At 33.5% G+C, this 19,768-nt stretch overlaps 2 protein-coding genes and 1 long non-coding RNA gene across 7 annotated transcripts; 1 reads left to right on the top strand and 2 right to left on the bottom strand.

Moving 5' to 3' along the window:
- Positions 10,423 to 10,734, bottom strand: LOC109352022. Its single transcript, XR_002108314.1, has 2 exons — positions 10,657 to 10,734; positions 10,423 to 10,599 (listed from the first exon to the last, which is right to left on the bottom strand). It is a non-coding gene; the product is annotated as an uncharacterized LOC109352022 (long non-coding RNA).
- LOC109352021 (transcription factor GAMYB-like) lies at positions 10,599 to 15,130 on the top strand. Of its 5 annotated transcripts, none has more exons than XM_019593786.1 (5): positions 10,599 to 10,739; positions 11,015 to 11,100; positions 11,875 to 12,251; positions 13,203 to 14,181; positions 14,547 to 15,130. In XM_019593786.1, exons 3-5 carry the CDS (start codon positions 11,892 to 11,894, stop codon positions 14,843 to 14,845), a joined length of 1,638 nt encoding a protein of 545 aa, XP_019449331.1. In that variant the 5' UTR covers positions 10,599 to 10,739; positions 11,015 to 11,100; positions 11,875 to 11,891; the 3' UTR covers positions 14,846 to 15,130. The 5 variants fall into 5 exon arrangements, with proteins under 5 accessions (XP_019449331.1, XP_019449335.1, XP_019449334.1 ...); XM_019593789.1 differs by lacking the exon at positions 10,599 to 10,739 and adding an exon at positions 10,781 to 10,918; XM_019593790.1 differs by lacking the exon at positions 11,015 to 11,100.
- On the bottom strand, positions 16,359 to 19,733 carry LOC109352019. Its single transcript, XM_019593785.1, has 2 exons — positions 19,604 to 19,733; positions 16,359 to 18,473 (listed from the first exon to the last, which is right to left on the bottom strand). Exon 2 carries the CDS (start codon positions 18,434 to 18,436, stop codon positions 16,514 to 16,516), a length of 1,923 nt encoding a protein of 640 aa, XP_019449330.1. The 5' UTR covers positions 18,437 to 18,473; positions 19,604 to 19,733; the 3' UTR covers positions 16,359 to 16,513.

Raw genomic sequence — 19,768 nt, 5'->3', positions numbered from 1 at the left:
GAAAGGAAGGAAGAGACGCTGAGAAGGAAAAAAGTGAGAATTGGAATACATTGTTCTTAAAAGAAAGCAATTATTTTGGAGCAGAGCATCTGAGAAAAGTAATACTTTTACGTTAGTTTTAAGAATAAAAATATTATTATAAAAGTAAATAGAATGATATAATTGTTATTTCATTTTTTCCTCTTGTTTGGACAATACTTCTCTGTCCATTAGAGAGGAATCTGACTCATTATTTTGAGTGTAACATCATATCATCCCCATAGTTGATTACGTGTTATGTCCAAAGGAGAGAAACAGAGAGAGAACATAATAGCATTGGCTTTGGTAGTTTGCTATTATTAATAAATAAAAGAGGTTGATGATGTAATAGTTGCTTCCAATGGGCTCAAACCTAGAAATGGCTTTTTCTCTTCTTCTTTTAATCAACGGGGTAGACATGTTCAACCATAGTGATTTAATTTCTTTAGGATTGAAAGTTAGATTTAGCCAAAAAGCTGAGTTAGTGGTCTAACTAGGTTTGTCTTGATAAGTGATTATATATTACATAGGCTTAAGAGCATAGAAGAGCAGTGGATTAAATGCTTGAATTGGAGAATTTAACTGAGATCAAACTTTAAGAGAAGTATGTATATGCACACAATTTTGGTCTAACTAGGTCTAATACATTTAACTAGGTCTAACCCATTTATCAAGATATATAAGAGGAATATATATGATTTATGAATCTTCAACAATGATCTAAATTCATCAAATGGTGTCTTCACTAAATCTAGATGAAGATTGAACGATTTACAAAATGCAAAATAGAATCTAAAATTTGATATTTTTTCCTTCATTTGAGAATGAAAGAAGATTCTCAGAAGTTGATCCTGATAATAAAAAGAACAATTGAGACTCCACTCATGGACGAATGAAGCTCAAGTCTTGAAGTGATATTTGCTTGGTGGCCATAATTATTGAATAGAGATTATTTTAGGGCATGAAGAGATAAGTATTTCAACTTTCTTATATAAAAGTCATTTGGATGGGCATGCCATTCAATAAGTTAACCCCACATGTCTCACACCCCATAGTCTCCAACTCCTTTTAATTATATTATGTTTTGCTCTCTTTTTTAATAAGAAAACGTTTTTGTTTTATATTTTAAATGCAAACATATATAATTTTTTATATGATTATTATCAAATATTATTAGATCTAGTTGTTTCATACTATGTTTGATTTATCTTAAACAAACTTTGAGTCTCATATAAAAAAAATATATATGGCAAGAGAGTTAACTATACATGTTATGATGGTCATCTCTCAATTTGGATTGTCTCATCTGGAAGAGACCTATAGTATAAACCAGAAATAAATAAAATTATTGTGTACTTGTATGTAGATTTAAAATAAATATGTTATTTATAAAAATAAATAACAATATTTTTTAATAGTAAATTTTAAGCTTTAAATAACTCTTTCTTTTTTATATTTTTCTTTTTCCTCCCCTGGCCCTTGATATCGTCCACCCATCGATACTATCTTATTATAATCTCTATTTTGTTAAATATAAATGAAGGAGCTATCCACCATTATCTTCTTATTTTATATGAATTGATTATTTTTATACTCTATACTATTTGGATTTCTGTTGTTCATATTATTTATTTGAACTTATATCTCCGCCTCCATACTCACGCTTCAAAAATATTGAAAACCCACAAACTTGAATATATAGGTTACTACTATTTATCCTTAATTTCTTTTCAAATCCAAGTACCTCAAACTTAAATCGTCACATTAAATAAATTATTAAAATAATAAAGTCTAACGCGATTTCAAAATCTAGTTTTTAAGGAAATACTTTGTACAATATTGTAGTAAGCTTTGATATTATATAATAATTGAGTCTTTTTATTTATAGTAATATATATTAATTGAGACTAACTTAGGGATGGCAAAAAAACCCGTACCTGCGGGTAGAAGCCGTACGGGCACGGGCACGGGTCACAAACGGGTACCCACAGGTATTATAAACGGGTTTTTAAAAATACCCGTAGTACATACGGGAGGGTACGGGTATTATGGTACCCGTACCCGCAGGTACCCGTTATTTAGATGATTAATATATTATATTTAATTAAAATAAAAAATACATTATTCTAACATTTATTACACTATGTATATTTTTTCCTTTTACTTTGTTTACAAATTTTAATGAGTTTGGTGGTGAAACACCCTACAAATTTTATTACATGTATAGAAAGTATAGAAACACACATGTTTTACAAAGAAAATATATATTTTTTGTTAAAAAATGAGAACAAAAAATCACACAAATGGAAACCACCAATAAATTTAGCATTTTAGCAAAATATTTAATCAAAAGGTACAAAAATAATTAAGTTTCATGTTATTTGAAACACAATAGAAGTAAAAAATTTAAAAATTATTTATAATAGAGGAAACCCGCGGGTACCCGTTCAACCCGTGGGTACCCAGAACTACCCGCAAATACCCACTTACGGGTACCCGTACGAGTACGGGCGGGTATGGGTATTACTTTTCTATTTTAAAACGGGTAGCGGGTAGCTACTACCCGTGCCCGCTCGTACCCGTTGTCATCCCTAGACTAACTTAGCTCTTAAAAATTAAATTGACTAAACTATTATAAATGTTTCATCCTTCTATTATATATCCGGGAAGGCAAGACTTTAACAATGGAAATGAAGGAAAGTGCTTCTATCGGAAATAAACTATGAATGTTTTATTTCAAAGGCCAGAAAATGCATTATCTCTTCCTTGCTCTTAAAGAAAAAACAACACTAAAAAGACTACTCATGTATTATCTGAGCTTAGGGGCAGACGCACATAGGCACAAGTGAGTTCTATGATAATAATTTATCATTTCCACTCTAAGTATTTTCAGTTATATCTTACTTTGGCATTTGGTATCTAAATATTTATAGATATTTACATTATTATTTATGAAGTACTGTGTCAGAGTTACCATTCAATGACATTTATTTTAGATGTATAACAACGTTTTTATGCGCTTTCTGTTTGACTGTAGTAGTATATGGTCACAATTAACAGTGTTTCACAAACGATGTTGTATTGATTATATACCACAACGCAAAAAATATTGTCATATAGTGCATCAATACAACATCGTCTCGTTCACAAAGCGCTGTCATATAATGGATCAATACAACAGCGCATCATCCACAAAGCGTTGTCATGTAGTCTTAAATAAACAGCGCATTTTATAGGTCTTACTAATAGCGCTTGTTGTTGCGTTGTTGAAGTTCATATATTTAACAGCGCAATAACATAAAAACGATGTTGTATTATTTATAAATTTTCTCAAACAACATCTTTAATACAACAACGCATCACACGCATAGCGCAGCTGTATTAATAATGTACAACAACGCTTTCTATAAAAAGTGATGTTGTAGTTATCCTTTACAACGGCGCATGTCAGGGCTTCCCCTAGAATTTGTTGTAGATTTGTATAAATTAATACCTGCATATACATTTATTAGCATAACAGACATTCTCAACAACACATACATTTATACATTCTGAATAATACAGACACATTAATTCAGGCCATAAGTTTGTTTTATTAAACATCAATACAATACAGAATACAAACAATGAATATCATGTCAATTATGTTTTGACAGAGTACATAATTATAAATAAAAAAATTACACAAATTACAAAGAAACAATGAAACAATATTATACAAATTACAAACAATCAAAATTATACAAAGGCTACTTGCATCCATTTTTTTCATTTTCTTTGATTGTTTTTGTCTTTTAGGGTCATCCTTGTCTGGAGGAGCATATTAATTTACTCAAAGCCCTTCATCGTGATCATCTCTTGAATATAAATCATTATCTGCAGTTGGTTCGCTCTCACACGACTGATATGTCACAACAAAAGGATCATCTTCATCAATATCTTCATATTCTTGGTCATCAATATTATTGACGATTATTTTGTTAGTTAAAAGAACAATGGACCATTTCATATGAGCTGAATCACTAACATAGAATACTTGTTGAGCTTGTGATGCTAGAATAAATGGCTCATCTTTATATTCTGGCCTATTCAGATCCACTTGCATGAACCCTAACTCATCAACTCAGAAGTCACTGTTGTTATCAACCCACATACAATAAAAAACCGGCACCTAAACATTGTTAATCCAATTCCCATATGCGTTCAATCACTCCAAAGTATGACATGTTCGCATATATTGGGTTTCTGTCTTTTGCACTTGACATGTGTAAAGTTCGAGCAACAAGAGTCACACCACTATTTTGCATTTTACTTTGATCAACTTGTTTTTCATATAAAATGTGAACCCATTAATCAGGTAACCAGTGTAGGATAAGACATGAAGGCTTGGACCATTGGCTAACCATTTCAATCTTTCAGAAACCGAATGTGTATTTATATTCAACTCCTCATCGATGTGATTTTTTAGCCACTTTATAAAACACCGATTATGCTCTTTGGAAATCCAATTTTCATTCTTACTTGGGTAACACTTCCTTAACATCTCCTTGTGTCTTTCAACATATGGCTCAACCTCGTCGGCATTATTTAAAACATATAAGTGCGCTTACTCCAATTCAGTTCTTGTTATAATCAATATTTCATTCTCAGTAATACTTTCACCAAATGTTTTTTATTTTTGCACATCGAGGCTTTGGAATGCCCATGAAATCACCATCGGTAAGGTATCCGGTACAAAAATCAAGAGCTTCTTCAACAACATATCGCTCCATAATACAATCATCTAGTCTTGATCGGTTCTTGACATACCCTTTTAATATATTTATATAACGCTCAAAGGGGTACATCCATCTCATATAGGAAGGACCACATAGTTGTGTCTCTCGAACAAGATGAATGCTTAGATGAACCATTATGTCAAAAAGAGAATGTGAGAAATACATTTCAAGCTCACACAAAGTTAAAATAATTTGTCTTTACAATGCAGGTAATTTATCAAGGTCAATCACTTTGCTACAAATTGCCTTGAAGAAGAAGCATAACCTAGTTATGGTTCCTCGAACTTTTTTAGGTAGAATTGACCGTATTCCAATAGGCAAGAAATGTTCCATAAGTACATGACAATCATGAGACTTAAAACCTTTTAACTTGAGGTCTTTCATTGATACGAAGTTCTGAATGTTGGAAGAGTACAATTCTAGAACTTTAACACCATGAATAAATTTATAAAATTTCATTTTCTCCTTCCTCGATAAAGTATAAGTTGCTGGAGGTAGAAATGTAGGTTTTCCCTTCATTATCCGCCCTAATTCCTTTCTTATTCCCATACTAACCAAGTTCAACCTTGCATTCAAGCCATCTTTGGTCTTACCAGGGACATTGAGTAAGGTACCAAGGAGAATTTCAAACACATTTTTTCAATATGCATAACATCGAGGAAATGTCTTATATATAATGAACTCCAATATGACAATTCAAAGAAGGTTGACCTTTTCTTCCACCCCTGTGTGGCAATTTATTTTGCAAAAGGTTTACCAAAGTTAATATTCAAACCCTTTAGCTTTTGAAATAATTGGTCATCTGTCAACGATGGTCATTAAATGCTTTAGCTTTCTTGTTTCCATTAAATGCTTTTCTCTATTATCAATAGTGATGATCTAAAGGCAAAAATCTACGATGGTCAAGGAATACATTTTTCTTATAGTGTTCCAACCTCATTTAATGAGTATTGTCTTCACATACAGGACATGTAAAATGTCCTTTTGTACTATATTCAGACAGATTACCATATGCAGAGAAATCACTTATTGTACCGAACAACAAAGCCCTCAAGTTGAAGTTTTCTTCCCTATACGCATCATAACATTTATGCATGTCTCCCACATTTGCTTCAAGTTTTCAACTAACGGAGCCAAATATATGTTTATGCCATTTCCTCTTATGGATATAAAGGCTTGGATGCCCTCTTGTGGTTTTCATTACTTAATTTCTTAAACAATAAACAACATTAATATCAACAATCATATACAAAAACATATATACAAAAGTCAATACAAAGAATATGATTTTACCAAGAAAGACTCATCTTGTGTGCGTAGGGTGACAAAAGTCTTATGATCCTCTTCATCGACGATATTTGCATATTTAGTTGGAGGTTTTAGGTTGACATTGCCATCAACATCTTTGAGTAATTTTCTGGCATCAGTTCGGAATTATCGGAGAGCTTTGCCAGCCGATTTAAGGATATAATCCTTATGCTCCTCACCAACATCAAAAGTTATCTGAAATAAAAACACATATACATTATATATTGCATGCATGTACGTACATTGCATGAAAACGTAACACATATACGTACATTGCATGAAAACACAAAAACTGAAGAAAAAAAATAAACTTACTATTATTTCATTCCAAATACGCTCATTCACGCTATTCTCTACATCACTCAATTTCTTGATTGTTAGCTTCATATTCTGCCTAACAACAACACCAATGTAGCTTACCAATATGTTGCCACCCTTCTTGTTTAATGGTTGGCCTTTAGAGTTTCATTGAACTTTTATCTTCACATCCTTACTTCTTGACTGAATGACATTCTTCATCGAAGTCATTCCACGTGGAGGTCGTTTTTGAGAAACGATTTGCTGGTCTTGTGGAGTCGGTGTAGCTTCGTCACCATTGTGAGATACATGATTGCCACTTTGGGAAGCCATTGATGAAGTTTTTTCAGTTTATGAGAGTACGAGGGTTTATGAGAGTATGAGGGTTTGCTGAGAGTGTGATGATTTCTTTTCGAGTAAGTTTGAGAGCGTAGAGGAAATAATTCATGTTTTAGATATAAACTGTAGTAACCATTTAACAACGCATATTAACGATAACGCTATTGTATTGACCTCTTCAACAACACATATTAACAATAGCGTTGTTGTATCAACATCTTCAACATCGCATATTAAGGATTGTGTTGTTGTTGCGTATCCAGCTGTTAATTAGAATCTAATTGACAACGCTATCTGAATTATGCACTGTTGAATAGAATATAAATGACAGCACAGTCGTAATTATGCGTTGTTAAACTGAACCCATTTCCCAAATTAACAGCGTATTCGTAGTTAAGCGCTATAAAATTAACATTTTACATAACTGGAAAATATTTATACAACATGAATTTACTTAAATTAACATGAAGTAGATTATTACTATTAATTGTGTTTACTATATAATATTCAACAATGCATATTAAGGATTGCGCTGTTGTTGCATATCCAGCTGTTTACTACTTATTTTCATTAACACATCAATAGTGCTACCAGGATGTAGCGTTGTTGATTAGAATCTAATTGACAGTGCTATCTGAATTATGTGTTGTTGAATAGAATCTATTTGACAGCACGGTCGTAATTATGCTTTGCTAAACTAAACTCATTTTCCAAATTAACAGCGTATTCGTAGTTATGCGTTGTTAAATAACATTTTAAATAACTGGAAAATATTTATACAACATGAATTTACTTAAATTAACATGAAGTTGTCATGAAGTAGATTATTACTATATAACTGTGTTTATTAATACAAACTGGATAAAATATTAAACATTATATTTTGTTAATTTGTTTTTGTATTTATTAAGTATTGATAATTTGTTTATTGTGTTTATTAATAAGGCAAAAATGTTAAAGAGAATAATCATTTAAATAATTAACAAAAAACAGAAATTAACATCCAAAATAATTGGTTTATTATTCATTTATAGAGCCAAAATATATTATAATGAACTAAATGATTTGGTATATGCGAATATAATGAACTAAATCATTTGGTAGAAGGGGAAATAATCTTGTCCATAATTTTTTCAACTACTCCTCTACACAAATCTTGTACAACAATTCATTGATTTTCTTTTAAAATCTCGGTCATTTTCCCATGAAAAACAAATGAAGGAAATTAATGAAATTAAGGAATTGATGCAGATGATGAAAATAATAATTGAAAGAGATCAATAAAAATTGAAAGAGCTCAATGAACTAAATAATTCATTTCCCTTTTTCTTTTATTTACTTTCAATTGCAAATCTTCATCTCACGCAAATCTTGTATGACAGTCACATTCATTTTCAAATCTGTGTCCTTTTGTAAAATCAAAACTTGTTAAAGACCTCATTGACATGATTCTGAAATAAAAACACTATTTTTTCTTCGACTCTTCTATACAAATCTGAGTGTTTTTTCTCTTTTTCACTCTTTGAAGTATTGCTTTTTTTTTTTTACTACTTTGTGTTTTTTTCCTCCTATCTTCTTGAACATACTCTTATAGAAACACATACTCTTAGGCTCTTAGCTTAATAATGAATTAGAACATTGAGTGAAACACAATATTTATAGATGAACAACCATTAATATTTCAACAAACGAAGAAACGTATAACCACTCAAGCATTAATATTTCAATAACCAAGAAATGCATAATCACTCAACCATTAATATTTCAACAATCAAGAAATGTATAACCACTCCACCATTAATATTTCAACAACCAAGAAACACATAAACACTCAACCATTAATATTTCAACAAACAAAAAAACGCATTACTAAGAGGCATATCATGTGTTTTTATCGAACATTTTGATTTCGATTTGTTGTGTACACAAAGGTGCCCCCTTACAAAGATTAATCCACCTCCAGACATATAGAAATTATTAAACTCAGTTTTGCTTCTACCAATAAAACCTGAAAATTCACTTGCACCAAAATATGATGAAAAAGATATAAGCACATTAGGTAAAAACATATCAACACAAAAAAGGAACAAGAATTTCTATATTAAACAGTTACTCTATAAAACTAGAAAAAAATTGCATTAAAAAGTAACATTATATTTGTTTAAACAATAAAATATTGCTTATTATGAATATATCAAATATATTACGTTTAGAAATAGTCAAACAATTTACAGATAATTAAATAAAGAGATTAACATCCGTGCATTTCAAGAACAACAAATCTAGCTTATATATTTCTCTAACTTCATTTATTGTAATAAATATTTAATATACTTATGCTTAAAAAACTAGTGTTGGGAATTTAAGTTTCATAATTGTAGATATGTGAAACACAAAACAACTATTTTTTTTTTGTAGTATCATGAGTTTTCCCTTAATTTTTTGAATAAAAAATTAATCAATTTCAAAATTATGACTGTTTCTCCGAGTAAGTATCACTCATGAGAATCCAACCCTATACAATTCTATTTGCTCCATCGTATAAAAAGGTTTTAAGCCATTCACATTATATTTTTCAAACTTCATTTATTACCGGATGTACAGAACTACCGATGTGTTTAATATTAATTAGAGTTGGTATATTTCTAACTTCATTTTTGTGTAGGGATTATTATTGGCAATTGGGGGCCACACCTATGGGCATGTGCCTGCAAGGTATGAAAATTGTATTTATACCCTCTAAAATGTTCATTCAACACGTTCTTTTCGCACACAGGTATTTCAAATGGCAAGATAAAGTGGTCTATGGGCATCAGTGAATATTACAATAAAAAATTTAATAGACTAAGTATGACAAGAGTAATTTTTGTTTTCACCGCTTGAGTATAACGAAGTGATTTTTAAAATATAAAATCTTATGATTAAGTGTTTGTCTAGTTTATGCAAAATAATGTATCATGTTTTGTGCTTTAAATCTCACTGTCATATTATGCATCAATGTATTCTCAAGTATGTTAACATGAATATTACAATTTTTCAGCAGTGAAATAAAAAATAAGAGACAATATATAATATCTTGTAATGTTCCATATACATCATTTTTTTAATTTAGGTCACCCGCAAGTCTGTCCTACCCATGTTTAGGGCAGCAGAGCATGATATTTCATGCTCTATTTCAAAATTGGCATGCCCATGCCCGCCCTAATTTTGGTGGGCATTGTGTAGACATGGACAGGACGACCCTAATTGTCAATATTAGTAGGGATGACAAAAAAATTTAAATCTATCTGTCTAAACCGAACCCATATTTAATGGGGAAACCCAAAGTGACGAGTTCAGATTTTTCATGAGTTCAATTTTCGGGTTTGGTATAGTTGATTCTCTAACCCAATTCGTCCCATTTTATTCATATTTTTGTAGAACTATATATATATTTATATAGTTTCTTGGTCTTTAGTATAAGCATGTAAAAGGTTATTGATTTTTATATGAGAAAAAGGATGGGTATACTCACAATTTAAATTTTTTATACACTCAATATATTAACTACATATAAGTTTATAAATCTTTACAAATATGTAAATATTATACTTATATTTGTATGGAAAGTCATAATTTTGTAATCCCAAAAATATGTGATGGGTCTATGGCTATGTATACTAGTAGTGAGAAGGGTGAATAATATAGAAATAAATAGAGTAGAAATAAGATGAAAGAAACATTGAAGTGAGTGAAGGTTTGTACTTGGCTTCCCCTTTTTCCATTCCCACATTTCTCTTTCTTTCCCTATTTCCTCTCTTTCATTTGCCAATCCATCATTTCTCTTCAAACACACAACACACACATTCACTCTCTCTCTCTCTCTCTCTCTCTAAAACTCTTCATCATCTCTCTCTCTCTCTCTCTCTCGAGTTACGTACAGTGTTATTGTTGTTAATGTGATTTTTCTTCAATGTTCCGTTCTCTCTTCCTCCGCATTCTCCTTCTCCACAAACTCCGGTTCGTCATTTATAATCTCAACCTTCCAAGTCAAATACTCTATTTTTCAATTTCTTTACTCAATCTGAATTCGCCTTCTCCAATATGTTTTTTTTCATTTAGATTCGGATTTTCTCAAATTTCTTGTTTAAGGTTTCCAAATTAGGGTTATAACTTGATGAAAACGTTTCGTTTTTTAGGTTTTCGCCACGAATTCTCACTTTCCGAGCTACCTTTGTTAACATCAGCTTGAAACTACGTTTTAATTATTTTGTTTTCTTTTTTGTGAATTTCAGGAACGCAGTTCACACTGTTTCGTTCAGTTTCTAGCTGAATTGAGCTTGATCCTCTGCGCGTAAAAACTAACGTTTTTGGATTTTAGGTATCGTCTCGTTGTGTGTGTTCGTTGTTTTTTTTCCTTTTGTTTTGGGCGCTGCTATTTTCATTTATTTTTTGTGTGGAAAAGTTAGATCTATTGAGATAGGGATAGCTATTTTTTTATTTAATTTTATATTTGTTTTTTCAAATCTTGAACACTGCAATATTGCTCTTTTCTCAGCTTATTAAATATTGTAATAAATGTGTTCTGTATTGTAGATTTTTAGTGAACGGATTTGGAGTTTTGGTTGGTAGGAAAATGAATTCAATGTTATATGGGTATAATAACTATGTGGTAACTCTTTCTCTATATATTTGATTCAGGTTTAGGCAGGCATAAGTAATTTGATACTATGATGAAATATTATGCTTTGTTTCTTTTTTGGGTGTGCAAAATCCTTGCTTTCCTGGTTCTGAGGAGAGAGCATCATTAATTACTCAGAGTCAGTGATTTTGCTGAAGTAGAAAACTTTCCTATTTTTATTACATTGCTTGAAGCTTCCAGTTATTTTCAATTCCATTTAAGTGCTGTAGTAATTCTGTTTTGTTTCCGAGACATCTCTATAGTGGTTGTTTCTTGTCTTAATCATTTAATATCACTCTGCTTGCATTCCTTGATGTGTGATCTGCACCTCCCCCCCAATGCAAAATAAAAATAGAAAATAAAATGAAATTTAGTGGCTTGGTATAGCAAATTTAGGACCGTTTTCTTGGTTTTATCCTAACTTTCTTTTGTATATTTTAAGGCTTTCCTTTGTGGTCATGAAATATTTGGCAGAAACTGTATAATAGAAGATGAGACGAGTGAAGAATAATGAGATTGAAGATGAGATGCTCCCCAATGATCTGACAGAGTCACAGTTGAATGATGAGGGTGATGGAGGAAGTGCCAGTGGAGTTATTCTGAAGAAAGGTCCATGGACATCTACTGAAGATGCGATTTTGGTTGAATATGTGAAGAAGCACGGGGAGGGGAACTGGAATGCTGTTCAGAAGCATTCAGGCCTGTCACGTTGTGGAAAAAGTTGCCGATTGCGGTGGGCCAATCACCTAAGGCCAAATTTAAAGAAAGGGGCGTTTACTGCACAAGAGGAGCGGTTGATTACTGAACTTCACGCAAAAATGGGAAACAAGTGGGCACGCATGGCGGCACACGTAAGCGTATTGTGTATTTCTCTTTGGCTTATATATTAAGTTATAACTAGAATTATGTTATGATATTGTGGGAGACTATATTTTCTGCGTGGTTACTAATTTATTCCATGATTCCAAATGATTTGTGATTCTAACTTGTGACTTGGACACTGAGACAGATATGGGATAACCTCTCTTGCAAATTAGCTTAGTCATAATTCTACTCAGCAGACAGTGGAAATTGACTGGAAAATGTAGTGAAAACTGTGCATGTCTAAATGTGAGAAGGTTGCCCATGTCAGGTTGTGTTGGGTGTCATGGACTTGTGCTCAGCCATGAAAAACAGACTAGTAGTAACTTGCCAAAATAGGGAAATAACAATTATATTGACTATTAATCGTATTAAAATACCAACATGGTGTTGGGCTAGTGGTGTAAGGCCTCACTAGATTCCCAGGATGACCAAAAGATCAAGGGTTCGATTCCTGTGAGTGATACTTGTTGGGAGGGGCAGCCACGTACCCCGAAAGGGATTAGTTCGTTACCCAAAAGGGTGAGGAGATACCCTTGGTAGTACCAAAAAATATCTTATTAAAATGATAATAGGTATGTAAATATCAATATATATGGTGATCATAATGACACATGAATATATAATTTTAAGAACCTCATTCTTTTGAGATTGAATTAATTGTAAAGAAACTCGGATATTTTTCTTATTTCTATAATTTTGAGAGGTTTAAAATATTCAAGTTGCTGATCTTAATTTATAAGTAAATGTTGCAGTACCTTTGACTCAGAGCATTCTAGATATGGCTTTCACCCAAGAGAATTACTCTAGGCATGACTATCATGTGTTGCACAGAAGATTTTGTGATTGTGCCAATCAGTTTCTTCTACAATCCCCCCCTCCCCCAGTATTATGTGCTTCTTTTTTAATCCATCATAATGGTTGATTTCTTTTGCTTGTAGTTGCCTGGTCGCACTGACAATGAGATAAAGAACTATTGGAACACCCGAATCAAGAGGCGTCAACGGGCTGGCTTGCCACTTTATCCTCCTGAAGTGTGTTTGCAAGCATTCCAAGAGAGTCAACAAAGGCAAAGCACTGGTGGAGGACATAATGCTGGCAATAAAGTGCGTCATGATTTCTTGCACAAAAACAGTTATGAGATACATGATGCAATATTTGACAGTTTGAAGGATAACCAGGGAATCTCACCTTATGTGCCTGAGCTTCCTGATATTTCTGATTATAGCAATATGCTGAAAGATCTTGATTCTTCTCAGTACTTTAATTTTGCGCCGTCAACATCACCTAACCATAAGCGTCTTCGAGAGTCAACAATGCCATTTCTTGGTTCTAGTGATATGCACAGAAATGTGTTTTATCCATTTGATCATATTCAGGATAATGCCTCATTTGGAATGCAATCACCCCTTGATCATGGTCCCTCCTCACACAGCTCAATGTGTTACAGCCATTCATTTTCAAATGGCAATTCCTCTACTTCAAAGTCTACTTATGAGGCTGTGAAGCTGGAGCTCCCTTCACTCCAATATCCGGAAATTGATTTAGGTAGCTGGGGTACATCTCCCCCACCTCCTTTGCTTGATTCGGTTGATGATTTCATTCAGTCTCCTACACCAATTAGTGCAATGGAGTCAGATAGTTCTTCCCCACATAATAGTGGCCTTCTGGATGCTTTAGTTTATCAGTCAAAGACTATGAGCAGCTCCAAGAACCATTATTCTAACAAGAGTTCAAACTCATCTACTGCAACTCCTGGTCACAGAGCAGACAGCTCCACGTTGAACATGTACGAGACAGAACTGGAAGACCATACTGACCCTGTATCTCCATTTGGTGCAACTTCAATATTGAATGAATGCCCTGCTGTTGCCAATGCAAATTCATTTGATGAAACGCTGCCCGATGGGACCTTCAATGGTTAGTGCCTTTCAATGTGTGCCTGTGTGGCATGAAGGATGATAATTAAAAACACTTCCAAACAGTTATACTCACGTTCACATGCAAAGATAGTACTTGATTCATAAATCCATAAATCTTTTTTATCAAATAATACTTGATTCAACTCACTTTTACTTCACAAAGCATAACAAGCCTTCATGCAAAGATAGTACATTTATTTTGTATGATAGTTAGTATCACACAGAAATTCATTAAGCAGTTTTTATGAAAATGCACATGTTAGGTTTCCTCCTTAATTCCTATATTATGTTTTCTCAGTCACCCAGCTGCTGAAGTTCTATTGATATTCTATGAAAATTTGAGAGTTTGTGGATTTCATGCAGGTAACATCGTGAAATTAGAGTCTGCTGACCAGGTTTGGACCCCGAACAGTGAAAATCAAAACATGTCTGAATTGAATATTACTAGGCCAGACTTGTTGCTTGATGCAGATTGGCTCCAACAGGATTTTGGGCATGGCAACAACCAAACCATCACAACCGATGTTATGTCAACCCTTTTTGCAGATGATTTAGCCACTGACTACAAGCATATGACTGTTGGAACTTCTAAGTCGAGTCAGGTATGGGGCTTTGGTTCTTGTGCTCGGAACAACAATGTCTTCTGTCTATCAGGTGTCTGATGTCGGTGAAGAAAAAACTGAGATGTGTGGTTTGAAACTTTTTCAGAATTGTAATCACGTTTTTTTAACATGGTAGCCAGGAGTTAACCTCAGGTGAAAGATTTTATATTGGTGTGAGTTATAGCACCAAATACTTGGTCTGAGACTGGTGTTTTCTTGTAGCTTTATCATTTTTTTCTTTTGGTGTTGCACGTATTGTATACCAGCATGAATCTTGTGTACACAGCTGCTTTTCCAGACTTTTATTTTTTAATTTTTAGAATAACATTACATTTGGAACATTGACTGAACTTAGCTATAGATGGATTAAGAATGTGATACAACTGGATTCCCTTGCCATATTTTAACCTATAACCTTCTGTACAGACAAATCCTCTCAAAACTTTACTCAATCCTAATAGCTTTACTGAATTTCTATGTTGAAAAAATACTGGCATAAACTCATCTGTTTAGTTCATTCCACCTAATAGAATAAAACTTGGTTGTTAAAGAACCAACTACAACAGGATGCTGAAATATTGACTATTTAATAAGAAAGAATTAATAAAATATAATGGCAACATATGAATAAATACATCTGTGGGAGTTTGACTTAAGCTTTATTTATCATCTAATTTATCTTCTAATAGGCTTTCCAGTTTGATTTTGTAAGTTTTGAAAAGTAGTTATTTGCATTTTTTTGTCTAAACCATTGTAGGAGACAATACTATTTGAATTAGGAACATTTGCATGCTATTATCACCAAATACATATTATATTCTTTTTACATTGTTAGTGCATATTCAGAATTCATGTATTAATAGTTCTTGATTCTTAGATGAAAGTAATACATGGTAATAAAATAAAAAACTTTACAAACTTTACACTGATAATGCATAAATATTAAACTTTATCGGAAAATGGATGTCATTATCACTAATTTGAATGTTATTAACAGCAAATTTGATTTGTCTAAATTTGGATGTCATTACCACATGCAATAGCAAGCACCTCACTATGGTTGTTGAGCAATTTTTCAACAAAAGCAAAGATTCTTTTGAATTTAGACAAATGCTCCCTCAGTAGGTTCGAATTTCATTTTTTACCTCTCGACAGTTGTTTATCTTCAACATAAGGCGTAAAGCATAATGCTTAACAATGCTTGGAAGATTTATGATGAATGCTAGGAAGTTATTATTAAATACTTTATGGTAAATACAATAATCGACATTTATAGGACTTGTAGCAATGCCCTAAACTTGAAAATGAGACAAATTCCTTCTCCACCCCAAACCTCTATTTATCTCTGCATCACATAGGGGGGAATAGATAGGCACCAAAATTTTCTCTTGGATATTATTTAACATTTTCTGCATTTAATTATTTGACTAGCATTACTATGCCAATCTTAAGCAGACTCACATGTTCAAAAACATTAGTGCTTAAACAGTAGCACAAGCCTACCCAAGTTCCCAACCCACACCAGAAACTAAGTATTAGAAAAAGACTTGTAATAAAACACATGCAAGTGATAGGAATCAATAAAGAAGATTGAGGACTAAGGGGAAAAATCATTAACCATAAATAAGAAGATGCATTTCATTGGAAAATCATAAACAACCATATCACAGTCATTCCAAGTACTACAGAGAACGAGTAACATCCCCTTTTGTTAAATGAGACATAGAACTACAGAGGAGTAGAGGTAACAAACTGCCTAGGAACACTGAATATGTCCTTCCCAGCAAAAGGAGTTGTCCACTCTCGCAAACCAGCAGAGGTTGAAGATTCCTTAGCCATGCCACCATTTTGTAATCCGGCCATGTATGAAGAACTGCCCATCATTTTACTCCCAGAACTGTTTCTCAACAATGATGAAATCCCTAACAACAATCCGCCTGATTCGGGAGATGGTCGGCAATCTAAAGTATAGAAAGTCCAATCTATATTGGTGTAGTCAAATTCTGGCATCAAGCCACCATTGTTCCAATCCACGTGTAAATGTGGGCTGAATGTTCTGTCTGCTGCATTCTGATGACCAGAAAAAAGTCCAAGGGATGGTGGAAATGTAAGTGCTGGTGAAGATGCTCTTGCACTCCATGAACCCTGATGCTGAGGATGGATTGTAGGTGAAGGCGATGGTGATGATGCATGCATTGGCTTATAGAAACCTCCCACTCCGGATGATAAGGAGTCTACTGGCCCGAAGACATTGGAATATTCATTATAAGGAGATTGACAAAATTTCTCTACACTTTGTGTACCTGCACTTCCTATGTCGCGATTTTGTAGTAACCTCCCATTTGACCTTGTATTTTCAGCAGATAGAATATTATTTGCATGCCAACCTTCTGTCCCTGAAGGTAAGGCATTTATAGAAGACACAGAATTTTGCTTGGCATTTGTGAATTGTGGATTCTGCATCATGACTACTCGCTCCCTTCCAAATCCTTGTTGAATCATTCTCCCTTCATTCCAAAGGGCACTAGGCTGGGCATCTACTTTTGCAAATGGAGACCGTGCTTGCATGGATGGTGGCATCATTAACATAGTAGAAGGGCTTGATCCAGTAACACCCCATCTTTTATCTGTCGGTTCAATTTGATGATTTGAGTGTAAAGACTGTAGATTCTTGCTTTCAGGATCTGGGAGCATAGAAGCACCACCACCTACTTTGGAATGGTAAAAGTCACTGTCATTCCCTCTCTGCTGCATTGAAACTGAAGCTGTTGGTAGCCCTTGTGATCTCACCAAGCTATTATTTCGAGCAGAATCTTCTGACTTTGATTGAATCACAGGAGACTCCTGCTTCTGGGATTTCAAGGTATTTTCTGCTTTCTGAATATCACCTTCACAGGCAACAACTACTTTCTCAACCTCTTGCTTTGAACAATTGTACCTCACCTCCATAGCAGATAACTGCGCAAGCTCTTCACTTATGTCAATTTTCAAATTACCTTCACTTAGAAGATTGGTAGTAGTATCCTTTGTATGTGATTCATCTTCATTTCCTTCGAAGAGCCAGGATACTGATTCCTCCAATTTGCCATCATTTAACATCAATGCCAATGTTGCTCGCTCAGAAGAGAACCCCATCGCTACTAACTGCTTGGAAAGTGCTTCTAGCTTCCTTGACATTAGATAGCCACTGCAACGGTCATGCAACTCCTGGGCTCTCCTTTCCCTTTGCCGTTGGTGCTTTCTCTCATTCTTCAGCCGGATCTTCTCCCTTTTCTCATTATCACAACCAGGTATAGTATCCAGACGCATGTTTGCTACTTTCTCTTTATGGTCTTCTGATTCACCAGAGCAGCTTCCATTGTTAGAAAATGAATCACACTCAGACACCGTTCCTTGAGGACTACTAGAATGATCATCAGTGTCATCTATTTTTAGGAAATGGCTGTTGTCATGAAGTGGAGCCGAAGAAGCAACTAATAATGTTTCTAAGGTATGAAATGTTCCAGAGATGGGATTGTATGTGGTAGTAGGAATGCCACTCCCATGATTAGTAGTCACAGAAGTCTTTGGAGAACACTTCTGTTGTTCCTTCCTGGCCCTTGCAGAGGCCTTCTCCTTGGACTTGGATTTTGATTTCAATGATGGAGACATTGTATTCAAAGTTTTCGAATTAGTTGCTTTATCCGTGCTGCATATATAATTACAAAAAATAATATAGAATCAATCTTCATTTTATATGTACTAAAACACGACAAATATAAATGAATAGCTGAATTTATATACACAGGTTTTACATTAATTCAACAACAGAATGTCAAAGGCAGATAATTCAATAACACAGCTAGACATTGTCGCCACATGATAAAATGGGCTTCCTATAAAACTCCAGTCCGAACATGCCAATTATGAATTAACAATGCATAGGATTGAAAAGTTCATTATTGATACAGTTTTATGATAGACATATATCCAATTTTTTGGCAATATAAGAATCTATGCAGTTATAACCCCACTGCAATTTGCTATCTAAACATAACAAATTTGTTGCATTTAACATTGGTTTCGCCAAGTTAACAGAAATAAATTCCCCAAATTAACAAATTTAAACTCCAAAAGAAATGGAAATTTAGTTTTCTGATGATAATTAAGATATAATAAAATTAACCGTGGATCTATAGTTTCTAAATAAAAAACAAAGAACCTTGGCGAACCAAAAACATCGGAATTTGACACCATGAGGAATATAGAGTATATGATATTACTAATGAGATCTGATCTACAGATAGGACATAAATCACAAGAATCCCCATAATTAAGGTCACGATCCATTTCTATTTGTCCTCTATATTTATAAATGGAATCTTAGCAACAATATTTAAAAACAAATATTCTTGAATAAAAACATGTTCTTCAGGAGATGACAGCAGCTTGAATGGATGCAATGATGATAAAACACAAAATTAACCCAAACATTAATCAAATCCAATAATTTTGAAGAAGAAGAAGAAGAAGAAGAGAGAAAAGGTTAAAATTTCAATGCAAGCTTTTAAAGCAATTCAAAACATCTAAGACAATCATCAAAATTAGGCAGACAAACCCATCCCCCAGTTTCTACCCACCAAAATAACATCCTAAAAATGCAATCTTTACTCTCAAACCATAACACCAAAACAACAAATACTCAGATCAGATCTACAAAATAAAAGAGATAGAACAAAAAAGAAGAACCCCATCGAAAATGGAATTTCCAGAAACAAAGAACAACCCAAATGCATGCATTGATGCATGAAACAGAAAGAAAGGATGAGAGAAAGTTACCTATGGACCAGAACAGAGGCTGTGAAGAATGAATGGCGTTTATGCGTTGTTTGTTCCTGCTTCTTCTTTCTTTCTCTTCCTTATTTTTATGTCATTTTGGTTTCTACATTCTAATAATAGTAATAATATAAAGTAGTTTCCCTTTTTCTTTTCTTCTTTCTTCTT

The sequence above is a fragment of the Lupinus angustifolius genome, chromosome LG07 (genome assembly GCF_001865875.1).
Source record: "Lupinus angustifolius cultivar Tanjil chromosome LG07, LupAngTanjil_v1.0, whole genome shotgun sequence".
Taxonomy (NCBI): Eukaryota; Viridiplantae; Streptophyta; class Magnoliopsida; order Fabales; family Fabaceae; genus Lupinus; species Lupinus angustifolius.
The sequence above is the reverse complement of the archived record's forward strand: the minus strand, read 5'-3'. Positions and strand labels throughout refer to the sequence as shown.

Excerpts from the sequence above, each read along its gene's own strand:
- LOC109352019 (XM_019593785.1), bottom strand. The coding sequence starts at position 18,436 with ATGTCTCCATCATTGAAATCAAAATCCAAGTCCAAGGAGAAGGCCTCT.
- LOC109352021 (XM_019593790.1), top strand. The coding sequence starts at position 11,892 with ATGAGACGAGTGAAGAATAATGAGATTGAAGATGAGATGCTCCCCAAT. Across the intron at positions 12,252-13,202 it reads GGGCACGCATGGCGGCACAC|TTGCCTGGTCGCACTGACAA; the intron begins GTAAGCGTATTG and ends TTTTGCTTGTAG. Across the intron at positions 14,182-14,546 it reads GCCCGATGGGACCTTCAATG|GTAACATCGTGAAATTAGAG; the intron begins GTTAGTGCCTTT and ends GATTTCATGCAG.